At 44.2% G+C, this 27,770-nt stretch overlaps 1 protein-coding gene across 4 annotated transcripts; it reads left to right on the top strand.

Annotated features, from left to right (window-relative positions):
- Positions 1-1,421: 1,421 nt before the first annotated feature.
- Positions 1,422-27,770, top strand: PKNOX2 (PBX/knotted 1 homeobox 2). Of its 4 annotated transcripts, none has more exons than XM_075723304.1 (10): positions 1,422-1,505; positions 7,452-7,591; positions 11,882-12,053; positions 15,267-15,455; positions 22,184-22,316; positions 22,401-22,498; positions 24,118-24,237; positions 26,022-26,098; positions 26,510-26,688; positions 27,523-27,770. In XM_075723304.1, exons 1-10 carry the CDS (start codon positions 1,422-1,424, stop codon positions 27,768-27,770), a joined length of 1,440 nt encoding a protein of 479 aa, XP_075579419.1. The 4 variants fall into 4 exon arrangements, with proteins under 4 accessions (XP_075579419.1, XP_075579420.1, XP_075579421.1 ...); XM_075723305.1 differs by having other exon boundaries at positions 1,440-1,505; positions 22,196-22,316; XM_075723306.1 differs by lacking the exons at positions 22,184-22,316; positions 22,401-22,498 and having other exon boundaries at positions 1,440-1,505.

Raw genomic sequence — 27,770 nt, 5'->3', positions numbered from 1 at the left:
TTTGGTAGATCCCTTCACTGTATCAGAGGGCTGTGCATAACTTGTTGCATTTCTGCTTTCCACGGGACAGCGCGGCAGCTCCTCTCCAGATGAGTAGCCAAGAGGGAACCCAACACAACGATGGGCATCGCAACCGGGCGAACCCTTCAAGAGATGTCACCTTCTTACAAAAATGAGTCATTGCAGGGAGAAAAGCACTTCTGGAGACTCCGGGGAGATTTTACCAGGTGGCTTTGCGAGTTTGCTGAATCCAGAGCTCAGAGCCTCAGAAAGGACCCAGGATGGGGTTTTTTTGAGGATTTAAGCAAGATTATTGGCTTTCCTTCTGAAGCAACTGGGTAGTTGCAGTGAAATAATACGACAGGAGGCATTTTGGGGCAAAGAGCTGATTTTTGGTTACACTCTGCCACCAGGTCTACCCTTTCCCAAGTCATCCAGCCAAGAGCTCCTCTACAAATTCATACCTTCCCGATGCCCCTCTTCTTTCTCCATCACCTTGGGACCAGAGGATACCAAAAAAGAGCCTGTTTTCCCCCTGAATAAGTATACATTTACAGAAAGCAGAGCAACTTTACGAAAGGTTTAAGGCAGCATGTCTCGGGCTGCCTCCTGGGTTCAAGGATGTTTATATGCGATGTGCAAAATGAGGGTTTGCTCCCCGGTTCAAATCAAGCAAGGGTTTGACCCCTCTTTCCTCACTTCTGCGCATTCAGTCGCCGTGGGGTCGGTCAACTCAACATAAGAGTCAACTGGGTTGGTCAGCTCCATGTAGGAGTCAACTGTGTCGGTCAACTCAACATTGGATACTCAATGTCCCTTCTGGATTGAGCATGAAATCCCCGGTGGCCAAAGGCAAAGAGGCAAATCATTTGGGGTTTTTTTGGTGTATAGTTTCAGAAAATTGAAGGTTTTGCATTTCTGACTTTCCTTCCTGCTTCCAAAAAGGAGGAGTAACTGGAAAGGGGATGGAAATCCCCATTTAAGCACTGCAGTTATAGGCATAAGTGGTGGAAAGAAAATGCCCTGGGTGTTCCAAGGTTCACAAGGAGAAAATATAATGAGGTTCACTGATTACAGCCATCATCTCCAAGAGCAGTCATCTCCAAGAGCCCTTGCGTGGCTGCTCTCCGGGGAAGATCTCCTTGCCAGCGACCCTCTTCGCTTCACCCCCAATGCATTCCTTATCCAAAATCACAAATCTCAAATAATCGTCCAATTATGATAAGGTCATCAAATCATCTCGGGTTTCTTCCAGGGACTGGGCGGTGGAGCGCTGTGCTGGCGTGCTTGTGCGAGGAACGTCACCTGTCCTTTGTGTCCCTTTTTTTTTTCCTTTCCACGGGATTTTTTGGGATGGAGATCTCCCTTAATCCAGCAGCATTTCTCCCACCCGCAGGTTCTCGATGTGACTCCCACCCAGGATGCACCATGTCTCCCCGGCACCGGCTCTGACGATGATGGCCACCCAGACGGTGCCCCCTCCTCCCTACCAAGACACCCCACAGGTGAGTGTCCCCCAGCACCACGGGCTCCTCCAGACCCCTCATGACCCCCAGCTCCTGCATTAATTATCCTCCCTTGCTAAATAATGACCATTATGAAGTATTTCACCCCAAAACTCATTTCAGAGACTGGCAAAAATTAAAACCCTTCTTGACACAGTCTGCAGGATTGAAGGGTTTTGGGACAAACTATGGGTTTTTTTCCCCTTTTTGGCTTATTTTGGGGTTGCGGGGTCTTCTTGGAAAGCTGACGCAGTGGCGTGTTTGCAGCCAGCAGGTTAATAAGCTGGAAAGACGAAATGTCTGGCTAAACCGGGATGGGTTTAGCTGTAGGAATGGCCTTTTGATTTATTTTTATGGCGTTTTTTGGCATCCCGTGGTGGGGGGAAAAAAAGACTTAATCTACAATGTTGCTCTAAGGGGTCGAGTAACTTTTCCGAGCATCGTTACGGAGTTAAGTTATAAGAAGAGGAGTTTGTCCAAGAGAAACTCTACTGGAGCACCCCAATGGGCTGGACGTGGGAGTTGAGGTTGGATTTCGGAGATGGTCCTGTGCCTTGCAGCCCATCCTGAGATGTTTTGGGGGGCAGATCCACATCACGTTACCCCTTTCCCGGCTACAATGACGAATGGGGATGATCTGGATTGAGGGCTCCGAGTTCAGTTGAAAGCAGCTTTTTGGGGGGGTTCGTATGGGAAATTTTGACTTTTTCCTCCATTTGCTGCATATCTTGGCTGCAAAAGCAGAAAAAACTCCCCTCCCAGGGAAAAAAAAAAAATCAAGCCTCTTCTCTGCAAGCTAAAATAAATAAATCGACTTTTACACCCCCCCTGAAGCCACCCGGGTCTCCTTTCCGCTCGTCTCCTTTGGTGGGAAAAGGTCACTTCTTGCAAACGACACCTCGGTGGGGTTTTTATGGCTCCTCCAACTTCTGTGTCATCATTTGCTCGCTTCACTGCTCCGCTCTGAGAGGGTTTTTTTTCCCAATTTTTTTTTTTTCCCCGTGTCGAAACATGCCGCCTTTCTCACTTACGCAGCGGGGAGCCGCGACGCCGTTTTAGTCCTAATGGGCAATTTAAGGGACTTTTAAAATAGCCAAGATTTTTTGCAACATCCTACAGAGACGTCCCCGCTACCTTCCCCATCCCTGTCCCTTATCTGCCCCCTGTTTTAATACGTTGAATTTTGGGGAACCTGAGGAGCATCATTGACCAAACCCTTCTATTTTTCCCTATTGAGGGGGTTGCGCAAGCATTTTTCCTCCAGTTTAGTGGGTTTGGAGGAAAAGCTGCAGCCAAGGTTGGGTTTTTTTGACGCAATGCTGTGACCGCTGTGAGCTTTTCACCTAAAAATTTGGGATTTCTAAGGTTTGGAAAAGCAAATTGCACAAATTTCCTCTCCCCAAAGACAGGGAAGAGATGAGGAGGGTGGGTGACAAATAATAAAACCAAAAAATTATTAGAGCTACAACCAGCTCCTCATCAAGCAGACTCTTTTGGGGAGAAAAGCCCTAAAAATGGGGTTTGGGGGAGCTTTGCGTTAATACTTTACTGCAAAGGCTGTGCAAGCGATCACCCTCGCTGTCAGAAATGTGCAAAAATGAAGCAGAAATGATGGGAAAAGCTGCTTTTCAGAGGGAAAAAAATGCTTTAACTGTCACCTGGTTCTGCTAAAGGAGTGTAATAGGGAACATCATTTATAGCGTGCTCGCCAAGCTGCTCTACCTGTTGAAAATTAAAGAGTCTGCGTAAAAATCCATATGTTTTCCATAATAAATTAAAGGAAAAAGCCAAGGGAAAGTCTTCAGCTGTTTCACTGTCAAAGTTAGCAAAAAGAGGTTCTTTTAAAAATAGGCATTTTCAGCACCAAAAACGATGAAAGCAGCTTTGCGCCCCCCAGAAGTGCTTTTTTTGGTGGTTACATCAGGGTAAAAAATGGAAAACTAAAAAAATTATAAAATTTTTTTTTTGTTTACTTATTATATAGATATATATTCAAAAATTATTAAAAATTGGGTGGAGGTGTTGATTTTTCAGCATTTTCAGCACAGAAAGCAATAAAAACAGCTTTGCGCCCCCAAAAAGTGCTTTCTAGGTGGTTACATCAGGGACAAAAATGGAAAATTAAAAAAATTATAAAATTTTATTTGTTTGTTTACTTATTATATAGATATATATTTAAAAATGATTAAAAATTGAGTGGAGATGTTGATTTTTCAGCATTTTCAGCACAGAAAGCAATAAAAGCAGCTTTGCGCCCCCAAAAAGTGCTTTCTAGGTGGTTACGTCAGGCACGAAAATGGAAAATGATAAAAACACAATTTTTTTTTTAATTACAAAAATACTTTTAAAAAAAAGTCGCAGATTAAAAATTGGGTGGAGGTGTTGATTTTCCGGTAGGATCAGTGAACGCCCCACCCGCAACTCCCAGTGTCCTCAGCACGTTTTTGGGCTCAGAGCCGCTGTTTGCAGTGTGTGTGACGGTGGTAGAGAAGTTTGGCTGTGAATTTTCACGAAGCAGTAGGGTAAATATCGCTGATTTAGGAGATTTTTCTTGCCCTGAAGACCTTCGCCATGGTTGCTCTCTAGAGTCGACCTATTTGGCCATAGTCTTCAACAAAACCCTAAAGCAAGGGGATTATTGCGTTTAAACCTGTGCGAAGCCCCCCCATCACCTGGGGAGCGCCGCTAACTCTGACAAAGGATTTTCTTCCTCAAGAAGCCAAAAAAACCCAGAAATAGAAAAAGGAACATAACTGGGAGGCGATGGGCATTGTTCGGCAAGCGGCACCTCAAAATCTCTGCTTTAACCGGGACTCTTGCAGAAACAATGGGGATTTTTGGACTTTTTTTACACTTTTTTTAAACTTTAAAAAATTTTTTTTTAGAAAAGCTTTTAATTTTTTTTACATTTTTAACTTTTTTTCATTTTTAACTTTTTTTACATTTACTTTTTTACATATTTTAAGCATATTTTTAAGATAATTATTTTTACATTTTTACATTTTTACATATTTACATATTTTTACACATCTTAACATATTTTTGCATCATTATTTTACATATTTTTTAACCTTTTTTACTTTTTTAACATTTTTTAACATAATTTTTTGTACCTCTTTTTTTTTTTTTACTTTCTTTTTTTTACTTCCCCCCCCCCCTCCTGCAACTATTTTTGGCCATTTTCTGGGGGGGGTGGCGGGGCTAAAATCCCCCCCCTGCATTTTTTTTCCACGCCTGCATCTTTCATACCCAAACCCAGACCATTTTCCCCCGTATTTCCCCATTTTCCCACCGCCGAGACACTCCTACTCCCGAGCCAGAAACCTGCTGCCTTTTTCCTCCTTTCCCATCCCCACCTGCTCCCCATAAAGCCATTTCTTTTTTGGCCGCGTTTTTGCCTTCCTCCCTGCCCCGCGTCCCCATCGGTGTGCAAATACTCGCATCCGACTATCCTCTCGCCTCATTTTCCACCGCCTTGGGATTATTTTTATTTATTTTTTATTATTTTCTTTTGTCCAAGGTGAGGTAATGGCTTCGAAACAGCCGCAGAGGAGGCTTTTTTTTTTTTCTTTTGGGTAACAGCCCAATTAGTTGCAGACTCAGCTGGAAGGAGCCAACTTGGCAGGATTTTGGGGCAGGATGCGAAAAGGGCTTCGGCAGCCCGGTAAATGAGTGTGACGAGGGGAAAAAAATAAAAAAGGAAAAAAGTGGTGGTGGGGGAACCATTTTTTCCCCCAAAAAAAGTAATTTTCAAGGGAGATAACAGGGAAAAAAAGGGGGAAGAAGAGAAAGAGGGTGGGGAGATACTCAGTGGCATGGCTGGAGCATCCCAAAATCTGCTTGCGTTTGGGGTTTAGACGGAAAATGGGGGGGAGAAGGAGAAATCCAAACTGCTGGGATAGGAACCCCAAATTTTCACTGATTTGTTTCGTACTGGGGAAGGGAAGAGGGATGGAAATCCAGCCCGCGTCTGGGTTGGGAGAGTTAGAAATTAAATAGCGCCGGGTGAATTTACAGGTGGCGGAGCCAAACTTTGGAGTTATGAACAATAAAGGAGATTAAAAAAAAAAAAGAAAAAAAAAGCACCGTATCAGCAGCAAAAGGTCAGGCAGGAGATATTAAAGTCAAACATTTTAAAAGCAAAAGGGGGCCGTGGGTTTGGCCTGGCTTGGGTTTATGCAGCTTTTAAGGGAAGCAAGAAATTGCTTTTTTTTCATGCCAAGAACCGGAGTATAAGGGTGAGTTTGGCTGGAGAAGACCGTGGGCATACACAGATGTATTTATATATAAAGATGCGGATACATCGGTATAAACCCATTTTATTTATATATATGTAATCACAGAAATAAATAGATAAGCGTATGAGACAAATAAATAAAGAGTATGTAGATATTTTATTTATATATAACTAAGCACAGAAATGAATATGTAAATATCTCAGACAAATAAATAAATTAGATATTTTATTTATATATAACTAAATGCAGAAATTAATGTATAGGTATATTAGCCAAATAAATAAATTATATAGATAGATACTGTATTTATATATAACTGAACACAGAAATGACTATGTAGGTATATTAGCCAAATAAATAAATTATATAGATAGATACTGTATTTATATATAACTGAACACAGAAATGAATATATATTACACAAATAAATAAATTATAGATACTGTATTTATATGTAACTAAACACAGAAATGAATATATAAGTATATTACACAAATAAATAAATTACAATATTTAGCAAGAGGCAGAGGCTTCCTTTTGCTACCAAGCTCAAGGATGGATTGAAGATTTACCGGTGAAAACATAATTTTTTTACACCATTTCGACACCAAAGCAGCACTTTGCGTTAATTTTCCACCGCGATTTTGAGCTGAACCCACCAGATTTGGGGGGTTGCTGATGCATTTGAACCCAAACCGATCAAAATTGTCCCTGAATTTTTTTTTTCGTAACCAAATCTTGTGGAGATAAAGCGATGCATCGTGACGCGTACGTCGGACCCGTCTGCAGCCCAGCAGCAAATAATTCAGATTTCTTTAATACGATTGTTAATTTTAAGTGGAAGTGGCCCCTAAACGCGTGCAATCCTCTGCACGTGGGGGTGGCAGTTTTGGGGGCGATGCCGGAAGGATGCGCAGTGATTTGCCACGTGCACTGGCACGCGCGCATCCCACTTCTTCTTCTTCATCTTCTCTCTAGTTACATGTATGTAACTAAAATAATTGCAGTTTTTCAAAAAGCAAGATGTTAGTTCGCAGAATGATTTATCACGTAGCAGATGTCATTTTGCCCGTAGATTTCCAGCTCTGGCGCGTTGCGATTCCCATTGCATCGACGCTCTGGGGCAGCATCGGGGGTAAAGGCAGGTAATTTGGCATGGGAAAAAAAAAAAAAAAAGGCTGATTTTTTTTTTGGCTGGCTTCTCGCGGTGCAAAAATGATTCATCTCTGGGCTTGGCGAGTTGGAAGAGGCTCACGTAAATTTGGAAGAAAGTTTAAAATGCCTGTGTGTCTAGACAATAATACCTGCTTTGAAAAAAATCGCGGCAAGGAGGAGCTGAGCATCGCAGCTGATTTAATCTAGGGCTTCTGCAAAGCGTTCTCTAATAAATGACCCCCCCGCCTTTGCTTTGCTCGTGGTGGAATAAGGATGTCAAGATTTTTTTTCCTGTATTTTCCCCAAGTAAAAAGTGGAAAAAGTGGGAAAAAAACGAATCCTGCTGTTTCCAGGATGAGGTGAAATGCAAATACGTTTTCACCCACCCTGCGAACCGTTGTGCTCAGAGCCCCATCATGGGGCTGCCTCCTCCTAAATTTTAAAACTTTGACGCAGAAGGCTGCAGAACTCGGTGGAAAAGTGCAATAAACCTCATTCCTGTTTCCTTTTCTTCCTTTTTTCCCACTCCTTTTATTTTTCTTTCCCCTGCCAGATGACGGCCACAGCCCAGCAGCCCACCAAGGCACAGCCCGTGCATCTTGCCACGCCGGCGGCGGCCACCAACGCGCCGGTACCCGCCGCAGCCGGTGACCCCCAGGCGCAGCTGGAGGCCGACAAGCGAGCCGTCTACAGGTGATGCAAGCTAATACCAGCGTGCATGAATTAATTAATGCCGTAATTAATGCCTGATTTCATTAGCGTATTGGCTACTCCAAACACGCTATCGACGTGTCCGTGCGACGACGCCATATTTAATGCATTGGTTAATGCATCGATTCGTTGATGCAGTCAATATTAAAATGCATTATTAGTCTGCTGTTATTCAAATGCATTAATTAACAGACAGGAATAGGGGGGATTAGCAATTCGCCCCTCGTTAGCAGTAACAACTCTCAATAATAGCGCAGGGCGGTGGAGCTCCTTTGCGGGTCTGGTTTTGCGGCGCCACCAACCCCCCCAATCTTCATCTCCTCAGAAAACCCAAATTAGCCCCTTTTTTTTTGGCAAACCCATGCGATTTGGGGCAGAAAAAGCACCCAGAAGGAGTGAAGTCACGTATTAACCTGAAATAGGAGGGTCATGCGTCTCTGCGGGATGCGGGCGGCAATGGGCGCGGGATGGATGAGCCCCTCCAGTCCCCTTTTTTTGTCACTTTGGAGATAATAATATATAATATTGTAACATATGCAGTACTGTTGTCGTATAATTGCAATAAGTAACATCATAATTATGTAAATAGTATAATTATATAAGTAATATATAATTATATAAGTGATATGCAATTATTTACAGTATTACAATGTATGCAGTAATGATGTAACAGTAATGTATAATATTCTAATATAATTAGGATTAACGTTTAACATTAAGGATTAACCCCCTGTTAACAGCCAGGGCTGTGGGGGCTTGTAAACCAAAAAATTGCAACTCGGAAGTGAAGGAATTAAAATATTTTGACTCCAAATATTCAAATATTATCAGTCCAAAAGGTCTGGAAAGGTGGATGAAGGCATGGAATAAACCCACTGGTTTCCCAGGAAAACGCAAAGGATTATTCGAAGCGGGTCTCAAGATTTTTTTCCAGTGCTGGAAATCATTTTCTCAAGGCAAAACAGGTCATGCAAATAAAACCCCCACCCTGTCTCTTTGCACTTCTGTGAGGTTTTTTGCAGTGTTCATGGGATAATGAAAACAAAAAACCCCTTTGGAGTTTTTACAGCCTTCATCTGAAGTGCAACAAAATGCCAGAAATACCTTTTTGGAAGTATTTCCCACCCAGAAAAGTGGGGAAAAAATTGTTGGCTGGTCCCGTGCATGGACTTGGTTGCTCCAACCTGGATGCTTATTTTTGGGTACCAGCCAAAACTACCCCCCAAATAGATTTTTCTCGTTAAACTCTCACCCAATGAGCTTTTTTTTTTTCGCTGCATGCCAAACCTGAATATTCACCTATCCAGCGGCTGATACGGGTTGTGCATACGTCATTAGCTAGCCAATGCACGCGGCGGGGGGGTTTAGCCCTCCCAGGGCTGCGCCCTCCCCCCCGAAACGCTGGGGTTTTGTTAATTTTCAATAATTGCACCAAGGCAGAAGGCATCGTCTGTAAGCATCGGTCGATCAACCTGAAGGGAAATTGCTGGGAAAATGCGATGGGAAATATAAAAAGCGCTGGACAAGTCACCCCGCCGGGTTTTATGCTCTAGCGGGAGGTTTATCACCCATTAAAGAAATAGAAAAAAAAAAGGAAAAAAATTAATCCTCCCCCTCCCTGCTTGGTGTGGGAGCACCTTTGCCAGGACTGGTCCAGCAGCATCACTCCTCTGCTGCAATTTTTTCCCACCCAAAGCATTTTATTCACGTTATGCAATGGCGGGGCTGGGAATTCCTGATGGATTTTGGACCAGTAAAGATGATGCTCCTGTGGGAACCAATGCCTAAAGCGGCCCAGCACCTCAAACGGGATTTTTCCAAGTGGGAAACGGCTGGATTTCTTTGCATTAAGTTAATTTTCTTTTTTTTTTTTTTTTCTTTTGAGGGAGGAAAGGTGTATATTAGAGTTGGGTAAAAAAAAAAAAAAAAAGCATGTTGCGATGTGCCCACGGTGCTGCCGGCTCGCGGGCAGAGCCCTGCTGAAGGTGCGAAATTAGGCCATTAGAGGAATTCATTCCTCTTTATTAGCCCGTGTCGAATCCTTTTTATTAGTGGCTGCGAACGACCTCTCTCCTGCAGGAAAATGTCAGCGCTGGCTTAGCCCTTTTATTTGGAGGATTCCCTGGAAAAAAAGGGGGTTTTGGCAAAACCGTATTCAGCAAAATCAGATTTTTTCACCCCAAAACTCTTCCTTGTGCCATAGGGGTGATTTTCCACCTGCGGTGGGGAAAATCTTGTTTCCCTGTGCATCCTGGATATCCACCTACCTCCCCCGCTCAAATTTCATAGCAAGGATGGGCTCCAGCTCCCCATTCCATTTCCATGCCACGACCTCCGCCTGCAAACCCCCGTGGTGGCCATTCCCTTCCCCAGCCTATCATGGCCACAGGAAAGCTGGAAATAGAGAAAACTGCTGGGGGTTTTTTTTGTTTGTTTTTTTGCGGTTTTTTTTTTTTTTCATGCAACAGGGAAAAAAAAAAATTGCAACAACAATTCAGCGTATAGCTTGTGGCTGAAACTCAAATTTCGCAGCTCCCGGGCACCGCGCTTGGCTAGGAGCCTCGGTGCTCTCCCTTAACCCGTCCCTGGGGGTTTTGCACCTTCCCTTTGTTTTGTTTTATTTTATTATTTTACTTTATGTTATTTTATTTTGGTTTGGGTTTTAATTTTTATTATTTACTTTAGTCTCGTCTCTCCCGCTTTCTTTAATTTAATTTTATTTTATCTTATTTTATTCCCCGGCTGAAAAGCAAACCGTCCTCCCCTCGGCCACGTGCCACCCCCTCCTCCTCCCTGCCGGCGCTCCCAGACGTTCACCGGGGGCAGTGGCAGCGCTGCCCCAATTATTAACGCAGAGTAGTGCGGGGTGATGCCGGCAACGATCTTAATCCCCTCCTTGGTTGATGCAACCCCTCAAAGCGAGTGAGCTGCAAATTGCTCAGGGGCTGCAGTCCCCACCCCCCAAAAAAAAAAGACCCATCCTTGGGGTAATTCCATGCCTTTGCTCCTAATTGATGGAGCGGCTCTGGAAATGGCAGTGGGCACCTGCCGCTGAGCCGCCGGTTCATAAGTCCCAATAATTCGGCCCGCTGCCTGGAATTTGCCTTTCATATCCCTCGGCTAAGCCCTGGCGGGGCTGCCGAAATTATGAAATTATTTCCCCCCCCGTCTCCGTTCTCTGCTCCAGCCTCGGCGAATCTTGCATTAAACCGGGATCAGGACAGATTAAACTATAATATGCTGCGGTATTAGCGGCTGCAAATGAAGACTTAGCCGAGGGGTTTAACCCCTTCGCCTGACTGGCTTGGAAAGGACTGGAGGGAAGCGATTCGTAATCATCTTTTGGACCATCTTTTGGACCATCTTTTGGAGGTAACATGGTGGAGCAAATCCCACTGCGCTGGGGTAACTGGGGTGCTGGGGGAGACCATCCCTGGGGCAGCATTTTGCATTTCTCCCCTGAAAGACTTCCATGAGTACTTTATTTTTGTTTTTTTAAATTGCACAGCTGGAGAGGTTCATTGAGGGTTGCACTAACTCATGGTCTTCATCCCCTTCTTCTCCACGTGCTTTGATGTTGTATGGATATTTGCATTTTATATTGCATCGATTTAGCATCATCGTTAGAGCAAACTGTGGATTTGCAAGAAGAATTGCAAATATTTGTTTTTCTAAGGGTCATCTTGTGGTAGGAAAGAAGTGGGATTTGACCCGTCTTTTACTTCATGCATGGACATGGCTGTGCTTGATGGAGGCACGAAGAGACCTTTTGGTGCAGGAGCAACCCATAGCAAGGTCGGTCCAAAGGATGCTGCAGGCATGTGGACTTACCAGCTCATCCCCATCCGGCGTCTCCAACCAAGAGAGACATTTGGGGGTAAAATACTACCATCGATGAATGGGTGCTGGGGTTGATCCCCAAAATGCAAAGCCACCAGGACAGCAGATGGCTCCAAGACACCACCCCGAAGCCAAACCTTTTTGCCCGTGGCAAAACATTTTGGAAATGCCAGCTTTGGTGCAATGATGGAAAGCACCAAGACGTTGGGAGTCATTGCCTGGTGGAGAAGACAGTGAATTTTGCAATTTTTAAGCTTTTTTTGTTGTTGGAAAAGATCTAGAGGGAGCACTTCCAGCATTGGCTTGAGAGTGAAATTTGCACCACCAGGCTCTTGCAAGCTGGGAGGGAACGGATGGATGGTGTGGGGTAAAAATGTGCATGGAACCTCAAACAATGGGTGTTATGGGGGGGGTCTCTTTTGTCCTCTGCAGGCACCCGCTGTTCCCGCTGCTGACTCTGCTCTTTGAGAAGTGTGAGCAGGCGACTCAGGGTTCCGAGTGCATCACCTCGGCCAGCTTCGACGTCGACATCGAGAACTTCGTCCACCAGCAGGAGCAGGAGCACAAGCCCTTCTTCAGCGATGACCCTGAGCTGGACAACCTGGTAGAGGCGGCCGGGGCTTGGCAGATGGTTTTTGCGGGGTGGGAAGGGGATGAGGAACAAACTATGGAGATTTACCACCTTGGGCAACGTCTTGGGGCTCTGTTTGTAGTGTTGGCCATCTTGGCAATGTTCTCCACAGACCTTGTGAGACCTTCTCCAGGACCTTTTCTGAGACCTTTTCCATAAGATTGCCTGTGAGAACAAACCCCTGCCCAATTTTTGGCTAGTTTTCCCACACAAACACCATGGGTTCAATGCATTTCATGGGAACAGCCAAGACCGATGGCTGGTTTGTGCCCCAAAACTTGCAATCTGCAGGAATTACTGCTTTTCAGTGCAACATGCAATAGCATCTGCGTTCTTGTCTGGCACCATCTTGTTTCAAGTGTAATCGCCAGCTCTTGTCCTAGAAACAAGGCACCCTTTTCCAAAAAGGGTGCTGCATATGAGTGGTTTGGGACACTCTGGACTGGTTTTGGTGGCTTCCCTGTCACAGCAACTCAAATTTCCTACCGTACCCATTGCTGCTGGAAGGTGCCTCTGAAGACTCTGCTTGGGATGGAGCTTTCGTCTTGCAGGGACCTCAGGAAACAACCCCAAATCCCATTATTTTGTCCAGGAAGCCTCCACATGTGGTCTCCATGGCAAGTGTGTGGGAGGACAGGTCCATGGCACCATGCTGGTGCACCCTCCCAGCGCTCACCAAGCAGATTTTTAAGGTCAAAAGAGGCAATTTCACCGACTTCTGATGATGCAAAGAGCAAAACACCTTGCCCGAGGGATGGTGTGCCCCCTAGGATGTGTTGCAGAGGGATTTCCATCCCAGAAGAGAAGCAAAACCAGGCAATTCACAGGCAGCTTTTTCCGAATATTGGAGATACCAAGGAGGTGAGTTTGTCCAACAACCTGTCATGAAGGGAAGAAGAACAAGCAGTGCTCATCCGAGTGCAAAAACTACCACTTTCCTAAAACCGCAAGAAACAGTTTCAAGATGTATTAAAATCCCGCATCTTTTATACCCGATTTCAGCTCATGGAGGAGAGTTTTGTGACATCCCAAAATCAAGAGTGGCTTAGCAGTCTGTGGAAAGCCCTCCAAAAAATTACAGGCAATGCAACGCCCTGCAACGTCTCATAGCCAAGAACAGAAATCACTTTGGGACAAGCAACCAAAAAACCCAGTGTTTTGGATTATTTCAGTTTTGGAACTGAACATGCATCAAATGTTGAGGTGCACCAAAAAAACCCTATCGCACTAAATGACATAAAAACGGTGCAATGATCTAGCAAGAGGAGAGAGATGAAGCCAGCTGAAGATAAAAAAGAATCTAAAATTCTGGGAGAGGAAAACCTATTCCTACACATATCAAGGTGAAACATCTCCAGCAAATGGTCAGTGCAGGAGATGTGTCCACAGAGCCTATTTTCACCGTTTTTTTGGTGGTTTCTTAAAAAACCCCACACCAATCATGTTTTTGGGCATGTTTTGGAGCAACTCTTGCTGCTGAAGTGAAATTTGGCCATGGGCAGTTGCGTTGATCCCATGTATGACCTTGCAGCACTGGATATATTCATATTCATATATATATATCTATACATATGTATTTTTTCCCTATTTCTAGGACATATCTGTATGTATATATTCTATCCAATGCCCAGAACTTCTCCAAAAGCCATCCAAATTGTTCAGTGCGATTGGCCTCCATCAAGACAGAGGAGATGGTTAATGTAGTGCTGAAGAAGGACGGTTCCTGTTGGTGGGAAGTGCCAGCTGGACGGAATTTTGGATGAAAAAGTCTTGCGGTGCTCAAAACTCAACATTTCCACCTGTTCCTGAGCTGACACTTTTTCACTATTTGCATTGTCAGGTTTTTTTGGTTATTTTTTCATTTGTGTTTTTTTTAACGCCACCGATTCCCCGGAAATCGGTGATGGCAAAGCAGGGATGAAAAGGCCAGCAGCATTAGCTATCATTAGAATAAGAGTCATGTATTCCTCACCGCCGAGATGCACATAATTAGAAATTAGAAAAAGGTCAGATCTCACCATTATCAACTCAATCAGCTGCCGAGTGCCACACAGTCAATTAATTCAGCATCTGTATTTTTTACAACCCCGCGCACGTACACCGTCGGACTGTAACTCTTTATCCGGACAGATATACGGCGCAGCGGAGCAGGGACATAAAATGAGACCCTAAGCAAATGAGCTGAGATAATTGAGAGATTTATTTTTTATACATATATGTGTCAGGTCTTCTTGCCTTTGCCCTTGAATATTGACTTTCATGGCCATTGAGCCCTGGGAGGATGTGGAGAGCTGGGGCGCAACGCCTCCACCTTGCGCTTTGCCTCCGCCAACTGCGGAGGAGGAAAAAAAAGCCAAAAAAAGGCCAAAAAAAAGAAAAAAAAAAGAAGAATTTTTCCATCCACAACCCGTCATCCTTGTTGTTTGCCAACCAAAAATTTGGTTTGTCCATCGTGGAGCTGCCACCCGAGTTTGGCACTGGATTTTTCAGGGTGTTTCTCAACCGTGGCGACTCGCAGTTTGTAAAGATGACCACTAAAATTTGCAAGTTAAAAACACCCTTTGAAATGCAAAGACGCTTTGTTACATAAAACCCGATTTATTGCCCCGGAGTGAATAGCTGAAATTTTATATATTATGCAAGATTTCAAACAGCGGCTGTAAAACTTAAGGTTTCAGCTCGGCGAGAGGAATGTTTTATGTGTAAATTTTTTAACGTTTATGGGGTACATTTTAATGAGGCCCAGGCTTTGCACCAGCAACAGCTTACGGTGGAGTTGCAGTCCCATAATCTTGTTAGAAGAAGTGGCCTCCAGAGAATAACCAAACACTTTTCGACAGCCAGGGCTTTGGCTTGGCCTTTTTTTGGGAACAGGGAGCAGTTCCCATGAAGGCAACGGTAAATTTTGTGAATTTTCACCTCTTGAGATCTCAGAGGTATGAATGATGGGGATGGAAAAGAAAGCGGAGGTGCAGAGGGATGAGCTCTGGGATGGGTTTTGGGCGAGAATATTGACTTTTTTTTTTAGCTTTTTTTGGTGTGTTGAGAAAGGAAATGCATTTAATTCTACTGTAGGGATCAGTTCCAGGTTTTGTTTTGGGTGAGAATATTGATTTTGGGGTTGTTTTTTTTTTATTCATTGAGGAAAAAAAATTATTTTAACTTTGCCATTGTGTCCTTGCATAGATGGTGAAGGCAATCCAGGTGCTGCGCATCCACCTCCTGGAGCTGGAGAAGGTCAACGAGTTGTGCAAGGACTTTTGTAACCGCTACATCACCTGCCTCAAAACCAAGATGCACAGCGACAACCTACTCAGGAACGACCTGGGGGGGCCCTACTCCCCCAACCCCTCCTCCATCAGCCTCCACCCCCAGGTAATGTCTTAAAATCGCCTGTAATCACCATCGTTCCACGTTGGCCAACGGGTGAGTTGGGCCAATGACATTGGGGGGTTGCTGGACAACTCTTGTGGTCTCCTGGAAATTCATCAAAACCCATCCCCAGTCGAGGAAAAGAATTAAAAATAACCCATATCTTGCTCATAGGGTTCAATAAAAGATGCTGCGGTGATTTTTTTTTTTTTTTAAATGTTTTTTTCATGGCCTTTGTTTTCCATGGGTTTGGCAGAGCTGCAACCCCAATGTTTGTGTCTGTGCAAAACGGAGAGATGAGGACTTCTCCTAAACAATTATGTTACAGCAATGAAGTGTGGGGGGAAGGAATTGCAGAAGTTGTGCAAGCGCATGGGGAAATGGACAAGAAATTTGCATTTTTTCATGAAAAAATACTGTTTGTTGGCGGGGAGGACAGAAACACCATGACTTTCTCCACCACTTCCTCTCTCCCCATTCTTGTCTTTGTTTCAAGGCAGCTGAATAGATTTTTGGCTTTCAGATAACCCTTTCTGGCTTCACTGCTCCTTTTTTGCCCTGGCACATCTTGCAGTTCTCCCCCAGCATGATCAACATTCCCACCTTGACTTTTTTTTTTGCATAATTTGGGTTTTAGCTGGGAGAAGAAAACATTTGGTGCCTCAAGAACAGTGGGAAAGTACAAGGATATGCCCAAGAACTGCATAAATATCAACTGAAATGGCCAAACCAAGTTGCATTTTGGTGGCTTTGGGGGCAAAATAAGGGATTTTAACATTTGGAAAAAAGTTGCCCATGGGTTGGGGTTTTCATGTGCATTTGCAGCACAGGGAATAAATGTTGGCTGATTGCATCCTAAAAAACTTCCTTGATGCAACATTGGGTGTCCCTTAGGGATTTCTCTCTCTGAGATACTGGATTTTTGGGGGGAAAATGAAATTTGGGGTTGCACAATCCCACCAGAAATAACTGCAGCCAACTCAGAATAAGCCAGGGCATCTCCAGGCAGCTCTTGGAGATATCCCCCAAAAGGAGGCAGGTGGTAGGGGCTTTTTTAGGGCTTTTCAGGGCATTTTTAGGATGGTGGAAAGGAAAAAAAAAAGTGATTTTAGCAGCTCAGCTCCAAGTGCTGCAGAGTTCGAAGCTCCCGATATAACGCTTGTGGCCACTTTCTTCCCGCAGCACGGGGAGGGAAAAGCCCCACAAAAAGTTTTATTTCTTATTTGGGTTTCCTGAAAGCACCAAACCACTTAATCATTGATCTAAAAAAACCCAGCCTCTCTCTATTTTCTAATAATCTCTAGAAATGGACTTATTATCCCTTTGCTGCTTTATGGTAGCATTCCTTATGATCAAAATTAGCAAGACACTTGCATAAAAGAGAACAATAATTGCTCAACGAGCATCTCGTTTGTAATTTATTAGTTTCTATTATTGTGCGTCGCCATGGCAACAGCTCGCATCCCGGGTGATGAGAGAGATGTTAGATATGAGCCGACGAAGCTCCCGGTCCCAGCAAATGGAGATGCACGTTTTTTATCAGTAATTTTCATGAAAATAATAAGTGAGGGAGTTAATGAGATGGAAAGCCGTCCTGTGGCTATTGTGATTTTTTTTTTTCCTCTTTTCCTTTTTTTTTTTTAAAGTGTTGATCTAATTAGAATGCATCGGTCAGGAAAAGTAATGAGGATTTAGTGCTTCACAAAGAGGTGGGGATCGTATCAGAAAATTAGCACAAGTCTTTGGAAAACAATCAGGCCCATGGAGAGGTACCAAGCGCCTCTGATTCCTACAAACCCGGAGTTGCCGATGTTTCCCTTCCGGGCAAGACTCTGAAGTTGAGAAATTCAAGTGAGAATTTGGAGGCAGTTGCTAAATAAATGGGAACGCACCCAGGAAATACCCAACTGGAGGGGAAATGCTTGCTCAGCAACGAAGGGATTTTCAGCAGGCAACAGGAGCCGAAATATTCACAGTGATAGACCAGAAGAAGCCACCATCTCATCTGGTCCTTGGATGAGGATGACCTACCAGTGATAATATAACGGCAAATTTTTTCTAAATTATCTGACTAAGCAACGTCAAGTGCCCGAGTGCTTCGACTCATTGAGTATACTTGAGTTTGCATGGATAAGATTTAAAAAATGGGTGGAAATACTCTATATCCATCAGTTGAGTTTTAAGGGCTGGGGGTGTTCCAGAGAGCTGAAGAATCATGGGATCAGTGTTTAAAAAATGGCAAGTGGGATGATTTTGCTAATTATAATCCTATTAATCTCATGCTGAGGGCAGGTAAAACAGCTAAGGGGCCACTAATTTGGGAATTTAAAAAAAAAAATCTAAATAATGGAAATGCAATTAATATCAATGAACGAGTTTTCTCAGCAAATAGGTTTTCTCAGGGTATGGGAGGGGCACTGATAGTTTTATGAGCAGATACACCAGGGTGGTCATGAAAGTGAAATATTTCAATTTTTTGCAAAGTTTTTTAGCATGGGACAGCCTGCTTAAAAATTATGGATACACAATAACAAGGATGTCAACCAAAACTAAGATGACAATGGCCGGAGCTGTCAAAATGTTATTGCAGGAGAATCGCAGTTGGTGTATCCAGAAAGGATGGCCCTTAGCTTGGTGTTATTTGTGCTTTCTTAGATGAAAAATGCAAGAATTTCTGGAAATGCAAAAATGCCTGGAGGTGATGGAAAGATGAGCGAGCACCAGACAGGTGCATGATGGGAAAATTGGGCAAACAGAGGCATTTCCACTGTTGCTGAAATCTTCTTGTGACACTAAGCCTGGAGACGGACTCCTGGTGTTGACCAAGTTTGGGTGAAAAGTTAGGTTTTTTTCCTATGTGGTGCGCCTCCCTTGAACCTCCATTACCTTATAGACATCTCTCTACCGCGTGTTCTCCATCGCTTTCTCATTGTGTGCTCCACTTGGTTTTGCAGAGGAGTTTTAGCCTCTTTGGCCTGCAAATCCACCAAGCAGTTCCCCTTCTTCCATTTTTGTTGGTTGTTTTTCACTTGGCTTCATTCCTCTCCCTTGAGTCCTCATCAGACCCTTTTTAACTGCCTCCATTTAATGAATATTTTTTGAGTTTTTCAGACAAGGATAGGAGAGGGGAGGTGCTTGTTGCATGGTGGGGGGAGAAAGCCAATTTAACCCTACACTTACAGTAAATCAGTTCAACTTTGCTTCAACATTGAAGTGGTCCTCACTGCTCTCCAGCTGACTGGCAAGAAAAAACCCACGGCAAAGCCAGTCATACTGGGAACCACAGCACTGCCAGGGATGTTTAAATTGGATTCAGTCTTGCATTTTTCAGCTCTCATTTTAAGTTGCAGCAGATTGGCAGTGTTTATATGGGCATTTTCAGGACAGCATTTCTTCTTCTCTTCCTCCCCATCTTGCTGGTGGTTGGAGGCTGACGGTTGGGTTGGCCTGACTCAATGCAGTACTTCTCTGTATTGATCTTAATTTATCCAAGTTTGCCCTGTGGACAAGCTTGGATTTCTGTTATTTAAAGCAAACTTTTTTCATCTCCATCCATCCACTCATCCATCCACGAAGGAGCTCCTATGAATCCTCTTACTTGAGTTTGGTCAACTCTTTCTCGTCAAACTCATAGGTTTCTTTTTTCTCCAACTAACCCCAATTTTCCCCAGCTTAACTCAAGCACAAAGAAATTTCACAAAGTTGGGATGACACAGAAATTTTTGTGCATGCGTGCCACCCAGAAAGAAATTGCTGTATCATAAAGCACAAGGAGAAGGACATCAGCCCAAGTAGCGTTGAATTTTGGCACTTATTCACACTTGGACACTTGGTCTTTGACACTTGCCTTATTGCGAGAAAGGGGGGTTTTTTGGGGCAATGCAATATGTACCAGGTCTTTTTCTTCATTAAAGGGACTTCTAATTCAGAGAAATCATGTTTTGCCATAGAGCTGCGGAAGGTCAGTGCCAAGATGTGGATCTGCAGAGACACCTAGTGATACAGTTTTTACACTCAAGTTTCAGAATTGCCGGAAACATTTCAACTTCTTTGAGTCCTAAAATATAAAACATTTTCCACTGCAGCAAAATCACAAGTGTAATATCATTTGGCTGGCATTTGCGATCCAAGGCAATTAGTATGCAAAAATATATTTTTTAAATCTTCTTGGAGATATCTATATTTATTTTAAGGGACAGCCTCCACTTTCATTGGGTACCCTTGGTTTCACAGTGATGTCGCAGAAACACTGTGAATTTCTTTCATATCTTTTTCTAATAATTACCAATATTCTACCTTTTTGGACACCACTGAGCTGGTGTTTTGGGACAGTTTTCCTCTATGCCACCAAAAAAAATGCAACATTTGTCATCATAAAATGCTGTTGAAAAGGGTTTTGACCACTATATCTGGAAGTGGCAGTTTCTTGTTCCTATTTTCGATATCCCAAGTTATTTCTTCCCAATACACTTCCAGTGACTTTCTGGATGTCCTTCTTTTGGAGGAATCATGGAAAAACAAGGCAGGAGAGGAAAGTTGGAGGTCTTCAGGCTGGTCCAAATCTCTGGTCACCCCTGGCTGTATCAGACTGCTTCTTGAGGTTCTTCAAGGACCGCATTTGGTTTTATATGAATATTTCCACTGTGTTTGTTAGCCGGACGCTTAGCAAAAGCCAAGTCCAAGTGCATGCAAAAGCAACCGATTTGTGCTTTCTGTATCCTGAGAAATCCTAATTTTTCAAATCGAAAACCATTTCCGCAAAAAGGCTGGAGATGGGCAAAGGATATTAAAAAAATGTACAAGTATTTTGTGGTCATATTTGCATTTTTTAAATTAACCTAGCTATGAAAAGGAATATCTGGGAGGCGAAGCTAAAATTCACAGCAATTGCAGCAAAATTCCCGGATAAATAATATTCAGATCATCAATGGAGAGGACAAAAATAACATGTGGCAGAGGCGTCAGGTGCAACATTTTGGGCTTGGCATCATGGGAGGGATGGGAAAATGCAGCAAGGGATTTTAATAGCAAAAGCATGCAGGGAAATCAGAGTTTATTCAGAACCATTGCACAGGCAAATTGCTGGTGACTGATGGGGAGAAGCTGATGGAAGCATGAATGTAATGGGGAAAAGCAAAAAAAAGGGACTAAAAATGACTTTTTTTTCCCCCAGCAATGGGAGATGCATCAACGTGGACACAAGGGTACCCCAGTTCCCTGCTCAACAATGCACCCACATCATCTCTTGATGTAAAATGAATTGATTTCTGCATTCAAATTTCCATCTCTGTCATTTTATTGCAAGGAAAAGAGGAGCTACAGCTTTTTCTGACCCAGCCATGTTTGCGTGGTCACATTTTCCAGTGTCATTGCATGTCACTAGTCCCGAGAAATCCTCTTTTCTTAAGCCAAGAAATAGGTTTCTTGAAGAAATGCATCAAAATTAAGGGAAATTGAATAAAAAGGTGAAAAAAATCCCTTTTGTTGGCATTTTGTTCAACAGTTGAGAACCAGCCAGACACCAGGGAAGTGAGGCAGAATGGGGAAATGGGTAGGAAAGGGGGAAAAATATTTTTATTGCAAGAAATGAGTGCAGTTTTATTTCCATTACAGCTGGGTGAATTAGAAATATATAGTTATCTTGGGCTTATTTTGAAATTATAATTTTCTGAATGTTATTGGCATAACACACAAAAATCCTGCCCATCTGGGGGATTGTGGTACATCGCCCTGTAGTCCCCCATATCCTCAATTGTGGCACCCTTCCCTTCCCAAAATGTTGCATTAAAAACTCAAATAATCATTCAATTCGGGCTTTTCCCAATGGCTTCTCACATGCAGAAGCCGCTCCAGAGCCGGGGCTGATACTAAGATTACAACTCCCAGCTAAAAAGATGCCCATTTTTGCAAGAAATTAGCTTAAAGCTGCAAGGAATAATATAAAATTGGGTTATATTATTATTATTGTCATCATTTTACTGTTATTCTGGCAAGGGGAAACCGTGGCGCTTGCCCCAGCTTTTAGCGAGTGCCGTTTCATCCAGTTCCAGTCAAAGGACAAAAAAAAAAAAAAAAAAAAAAAAAAAAGAAATTTGTAGAAAGAAGAAGAAGATGGAAGAAACTCCTTCTTGTCTGTCGTGCTCTTTTTTAGTCTCCTTATTCCTTATGGGAAGTACTGGCTGCACAAGAAGGATGAGTTTGGGGAAGATGCTAAGTGGGAGCTTTGCAAAATGTAAATCCTTATTTTTCCACCTTTTTTTTTCAATTGCAACAAACTGAAAAATCCCTTTTTCTTCAGTTTTGCCTGTGGAACAACCTGGGGGGGGGTGGAGGGGGAGGGCAACAGGGCGTATTTATTGGAGGGGGAAAATTAAAACCTTGCATGTTCTTCTCCCACGTAGTTAGCGATAGGACGAGAGGAAATGGGCTCAAGCTGTGCCAGGGGAGGTTTAGGTTGGATATTAGGAAAAATTTCTTCACAGAAAGGGTGGTCAAGCATTGGAACAGGCTGCGCAGAGAGGTGGTGGAGTCCCCATCCCTGGAAGTGTTCAAAAAACGGGCAGAGGTGGCGCTTGGGGACATGGTTCAGTCCAGTCTACCCTTGATTGACTTAGTATGGACTTGGTAGTGTAGGTTAATGGTTGGACTGGGTGATCTTAAAGGTCTTTTCCAACCTAAACAATTCTATGATTCTATGTTTAAATTCAGGGGTTTAATCCTTTTTTTCGCAGGAGATGCTGCAGAGCTCACCCGCAGCATTGCCGCCCGCCTCCAACCCACCGCCGGGCATCGTGGTGCCGGCGGCCGCGCTACCACCAGGCAACTTGGCCATGAGCGCCGGCAGTGGCTCACCCGCCGTGCCAGGTAGGGACCACGGCAGATGCCGGTTGGGGTGGGGGGTGTAGAATTTTGGGGGGTTGGTACCCCCCCGAGCCTTTTTTTCCATAGGTGGAGCCTTGTACCAGCCCGTGACAATGGTGACGTCGCAGGGCCAGGTCCTCGCCCAAGCCATCGCCCCCGGTGCCCTGCAGATCCCCAACGCCCAGGTAAGACCTTCCCACCTCAAATTTCCATTTTACGCAATATTTTGTGCTGCTGCAGCAGGCAAAAACCCCAAGTTCTCCATAAATTCAACCCTTGGAGTATCCTAAATTTTTAATTAGCAAGAAACATTGATTAAAGCCATCTGCCAGGTGCCTTTGGGGTACCTAAAAATTATAACATATTTTATTGCTATATTATGTAGTATTATAACATGTATCTCATCTTACCTTATCTTACCTTATCTCATCTTACCTTACCTTACCTTATCTTATCTTTATTATTTCTATTATATTATGGATCTGGGATCGCCGGCATCACCTGTCCGGTACAGCAATCACAGCGCTCATGGGAAAGGCTCATGTTTTTCCTTGCTTTATGGATTTTGGGCTATTTTTTTAGCCGTTGGCTCTGTTTTTACTCCTTTTTTTTTTTTTTTTTTGTAATTGCAATTAACTACATGGGGTTTGCCCGTGTGGCTGCATTCTTGCAGTAAGTTGACAATTTGGCGTAGAAATGGATTTCTAAGGACAACTTGCTATCCCCGCTGGCTGCGTTGCCTGTGATCTCTTCCAAACCCCCATTCCCCAGGAATTTGGGGAAAAAACCACTGATTTCTGCTATGCTGCTTCCTGGGGGCAGATCAGCAAAAATCCCCCCATGCAAATTTTTTTCTGAAACACCCCAATTTAATTGCAGGAGCCTCTTAAAAAAAAAAAAAGGCATTTTGGAAGTGCGTGGCACCTCCCTGGCAGGTTTTTCTTGCCTGTGCAATGCTTTTTTTTCCCCCCTTCTTTCTTTAATATCTCTCAGTCATGGTCTTGGATCTTGCAGCAGAATCCTCCGTGGTGCGAAAAACACGTGCGCAGGGAATATCGGGGCAGGGAGAGAGCCCCGGACAAGCACCTCCGGATGCTCTTCTCGTGCTGCCGGCATGATTTATTCAGCCGGAGCCCAGGGGAATCACAGGGACCTGCTGGCCTGATGTTTAATTCATCCAGGAGAAGTGTTTTGATGAAGAGCTGGGGGGGAAAAAAAAAAATTCTCTTTTTAACTCAAGCGCTGAGATTTCAGCTTGGTTCCCGCAACCTCATTAAAACTTCTCTTGCAGCAAGATGTTTATTTTTTATTTTTAGGGGGGGGGGAAATGCAAATATTCGCTCAATGGGCATATTTCTCCTCGGGGTAGGAATCAGCTGGGTGAGGAACGCAGGTTTGCAAGGGTTTTAACCTCAGGTTTTAAAAGTCATCCTTGTGCAGTTTTTTTGTTTGGTTTTTTTAAGGTAAAAATTTTTTCCCCCTTAATCACACATCGAAAATGGTCGTGGCATTGACACCACAGTCCCCAGTTGTGCCAGTGCCACTGCAGGGAGAAAAAGCCCATTTGCCCATGGCAAAAAACCAGAGACATTAAATAGAGATCCTGCGGGAAAATGGGGATTTAATGCAAATTTTTGGGTGAAGAAATGGGTTTTGGATGCTCCCTACAAGTTCCTGGTTTTTGCACTCGCCCCACTCCCATTTTCGGTTGGTTTTGCTCATTTTTTGGGTTGGTTTTGCTCATTTTTTGGGTTGTCCATCACCGTTTTCATCCAGTTCTCTCCCCGTTCCTCTACCCCGGCAGGTGAACCTGGATCTCACCTCCCTCCTCGACGGTGAGGACAAGAAGTCCAAGAACAAGCGGGGCGTCCTGCCCAAACATGCCACCAACATCATGCGTTCATGGCTCTTCCAGCATCTCATGGTGAGCACTGTAGCCACCAAAACACCCTGCGAAGCTGGAAAAAAAGGCAAAAAAAACCCACAAATGAACAAATCGAGGTGGTGGTTTGCCTGAATTTATATTCAGAGGCACAAAGTGGCTTTGGTTTTATTTTGGGAGTATTTTGGGGATGACCGTATTCACTGCAGGTGGCAAGAAAACTCCCTTAATGCATGAAGAAGCAAACAAAACCAGAGGGGGACTTCCACAAATTACTGCGGATGCGTAATGGAGTGGTTTTTTCCAGTTAACAGCTCCAAAATACCATTTTCCAGCAAGCCAGGGGGTGAAAGCTGCCCCGCAGGTATGGTTGTGGCACATCAGCAATCGGTCGAAATGCAGAATTGCAAAATCGCCCCATTTTGGGGGATGGAGATGTAGGTGGAGGGAGCTCAGAGGATGCAACCAAGATATTTTCCTGCAAAGAGATTGCTCTTCGATCAGATGGAAGAAAGGCAGAAAGCTAAAAATAGCCCTTTATTTTCTGGATAATTTGGCCAAGGAATCACTCAGAAGCTGGTTGCAAAGAGTTGCATGAGGGTCTTCAGGAAGGTGGGAGACCCTCAAGGTACCAGCAAGATGGAAAATAACAGCTCCAAGGAGCAACTTGGGGTAAAACATGACCCGGGACGTGGAGCAGCAGCTGGTTGGGAACGTTCCAGCCTTATTTTTAATGGGAAATTTTGGATTTATTACATTGAGGACAAGAGCATTGCTGTGTTGGGCTGCCATCCCAAGCTGCGTCATGCATCTCCCATGCTTTTTGAGGGCTGAACTGCAGATTTGTAAGCAGAAAAGGGATCAGAAGACCAGAAGCTGAAGAACAATTTTCTGCCAAGTGCTAGGAGAACTCCATGGTTTGAAATTTCCAAAACTGGATCGAAAAACTAAAAGAAATTGTTCTTCTACTGGATGGTTGGACCTTTTGCTTTCAGCCTGGTGCTCGTGGTCAGAAGATGCTTGGGATTCCCCACGAGATTTCTCCATCTCGCATGATAAATTATGTGGTTTTTAACCTAATAGCATCGATGCTCAGCGTTTGGGAGTTTTGTAGCACCAGCAGGAGGAAGGAATCCTGGAAATAATATGCCAAAAATGGAGATACTTTTGCCAAAAAAGAGACATTTTTAACCACTTTGGCATCCCTGAAACCCCGGTGGGATGGGGGGTCACCTGTATGCCATGACTTTTGGTGGTTTTGTTAAGGAAATCACACTATTTTGGGGGCAAACAGCTGTAAAACAAGTCATGTGAATCAACACTGGCTCTGTCTTGGGGCTCCAGAAAATGACACGTGGGGCTGGTTTGATAATAATTTCATTTTGGGGGGTTGGAAAGGAGGATTTTAACACAGTTGGGAGGGAGTTGTTGAAGCTTTGAGTGCTGGTAGCCTCCTATTGCTGATGTTTCAGGGTGTTTTATTGATGCACCTGACAAGGGGCGTTGTGGGCGACAGCGGGTTTTGAAGCCCAAATCCCACCTTTGCCAACAACCATTATTAGAAAATCGCTAATACTAAAAAAAAAAATAAGGAAAAGCCTTGAATGAAAAGCCTTGGAAAAGCCCTAAGGACGCCAGGGAAACCGTGATGCTCTCAGATATCGCCCTTAAGCCTTGCACCTTGCAAATGCAAGAAGCCACCAAATTTGGGGTGGGAAAATAAAAAAAAAAAGGGGGGGGGGGCGTGTTTTCATTTATTTTTCACTCACGGTTGCCATTTGGCACACAGGGATGTCATGTTGCTGCCCCATCTCTTCTTTTTCCAGCACCCCTATCCCACAGAGGACGAGAAGAGGCAAATCGCCGCCCAAACCAACCTGACGCTTTTGCAAGTCAACAACTGGTGAGCACATCGGTGGCCCATGCAGTCGTCCTGCTGGCTTTAGAGATTTTTTTTCATGCTATTTTGGTGCTATAGAATGCTTTTTTGTGGGTAACTTGGGCAGTTAGGGATGATTTCTGGGAGATGGGCTTGGGTGTGTTTAATTGATGGCGTTCGTTTGCGATGTCTCAGTGCCCTCTCCTGGCAAACCCAGTATGTAGCAGCCTCCAACTCAGAGCTGGAAAAATTAATGCAATGGTGTAACATGCCACAAATAAAATAGGGTAAAATTCCAGTTTTTTGGACTATGCAGCCACTTTCAGAAGGGTTTGATATTGCAACTCATCTAATTGTTATAATATCTGTTGTTTTAACTTAAAATTGTTGTCATGACTCTTATTTACTTGAATCGTCTCTGTCTTCCCTGGAAAGGTTCATAAATGCCCGGCGGCGCATCCTGCAGCCAATGCTTGACGCCAGCAACCCGGACCCAGCCCCCAAAGCCAAGAAAATCAAATCTCAGCACCGGCCCACCCAGCGGTTCTGGCCCAACTCCATTGCCGCTGGAGTCCTGCAGCAGCAGGGTGGCAATTCGGGGACAAATCCTGACGGTAAGGGCAAACCCTGATGGCTCCTGCCCTTCCTGGATGGGGTGGCCACGCATTAAATTATGGCCCGATGTTGGTTATTAAGGATTTCTAGAGCCCTTTATCACCCATTGGGGAAAAACGTGTTTAAGAGGTGGCCCATGCAAGAAGGTCCTTCCAGTTGGCCAGCACAAGGGCACTAGCAGTGGGGAACCACCATCTCCTTGGCACAGGAACAGCCCTCAAAGATCACCCACTATGGGGCAGCACGTTGGCTGTCTCCTGAGGTGCCGGGGAGAAGGTAAAGGGAGGAGATGGGGAGAGGAGACAAAATGGAAAAAAGATGAAAAGATGAAGATGAGATGACAAGACAGATGAGACAAGATGGGAAGGAAGATGAAGAGAAGATGAACAGAGAACAGATGATGCAAATGAAGAGAAAAAGAGAAGATGAAGATGACATGAGATGAGAAGACAGCCAAGATGGGAAGAGAGAGGATGAAAATGAAGAGGAGTAGAGAAGGTGAAGAGAGCAGAGATGAGCATGGACCAGACAAGATGAGAGAAGATGAAGAGAAAGGAAGGGGGAAATTAAGAGCAGATGAAGAGAAGATCTGCCCAACAAATCTGGGCATCTACTTGCTCAAAAATTTAGGTTTCTTGTTATTTGATGAAGACACATTAGCTAAAAAAATTAAGGGTTGGACCTTGGGGAGTGGCTGGGGCAGGTGGGACACCCTACAGGGTGCTCTGTCTGGGTACAGCTTTTCGCTTGGCTTATTCTTGGTTTATGCACTTTTTGGTCCTTTTTACAGTAGCTGGGAAGTCCTTATTCCTGTATTTTTTTTTAAATTTCAGGCTCGCTCAGCGTGGACAACCTGCAACCCCTCTCGTCAGCCACGGCCACCATGGCCATGCAGCAGGCCATGCTGGCGGCCCACGACGACTCCCTCGACGGCACCGAGGAAGAGGAGGAGGACGAGGAGGACGAGGACGAGATGGAGGAGGAGGAAGAAGAGGAGGAAGAGCTGGAGGAAGAGCCTGGTGGTCTCCCCGCAGCACCTGGCACTGACCTCGGCTTGGACCACAGTGACTCGTTGGAATAG

This window comes from Pelecanus crispus, chromosome 19, assembly GCF_030463565.1.
Source record: "Pelecanus crispus isolate bPelCri1 chromosome 19, bPelCri1.pri, whole genome shotgun sequence".
NCBI classification, from domain to species: Eukaryota; Metazoa; Chordata; class Aves; order Pelecaniformes; family Pelecanidae; genus Pelecanus; species Pelecanus crispus.
The sequence above is the reverse complement of the archived record's forward strand: the minus strand, read 5'-3'. Positions and strand labels throughout refer to the sequence as shown.

Excerpts from the sequence above, each read along its gene's own strand:
- PKNOX2 (XM_075723304.1), top strand. The coding sequence starts at position 1,422 with ATGCACCATGTCTCCCCGGCACCGGCTCTGACGATGATGGCCACCCAG. Across the intron at positions 22,317-22,400 it reads TGGCTCACCCGCCGTGCCAG|GTGGAGCCTTGTACCAGCCC; the intron begins GTAGGGACCACG and ends TTTTTTCCATAG. Across the intron at positions 24,238-26,021 it reads GGCTCTTCCAGCATCTCATG|CACCCCTATCCCACAGAGGA; the intron begins GTGAGCACTGTA and ends TTCTTTTTCCAG.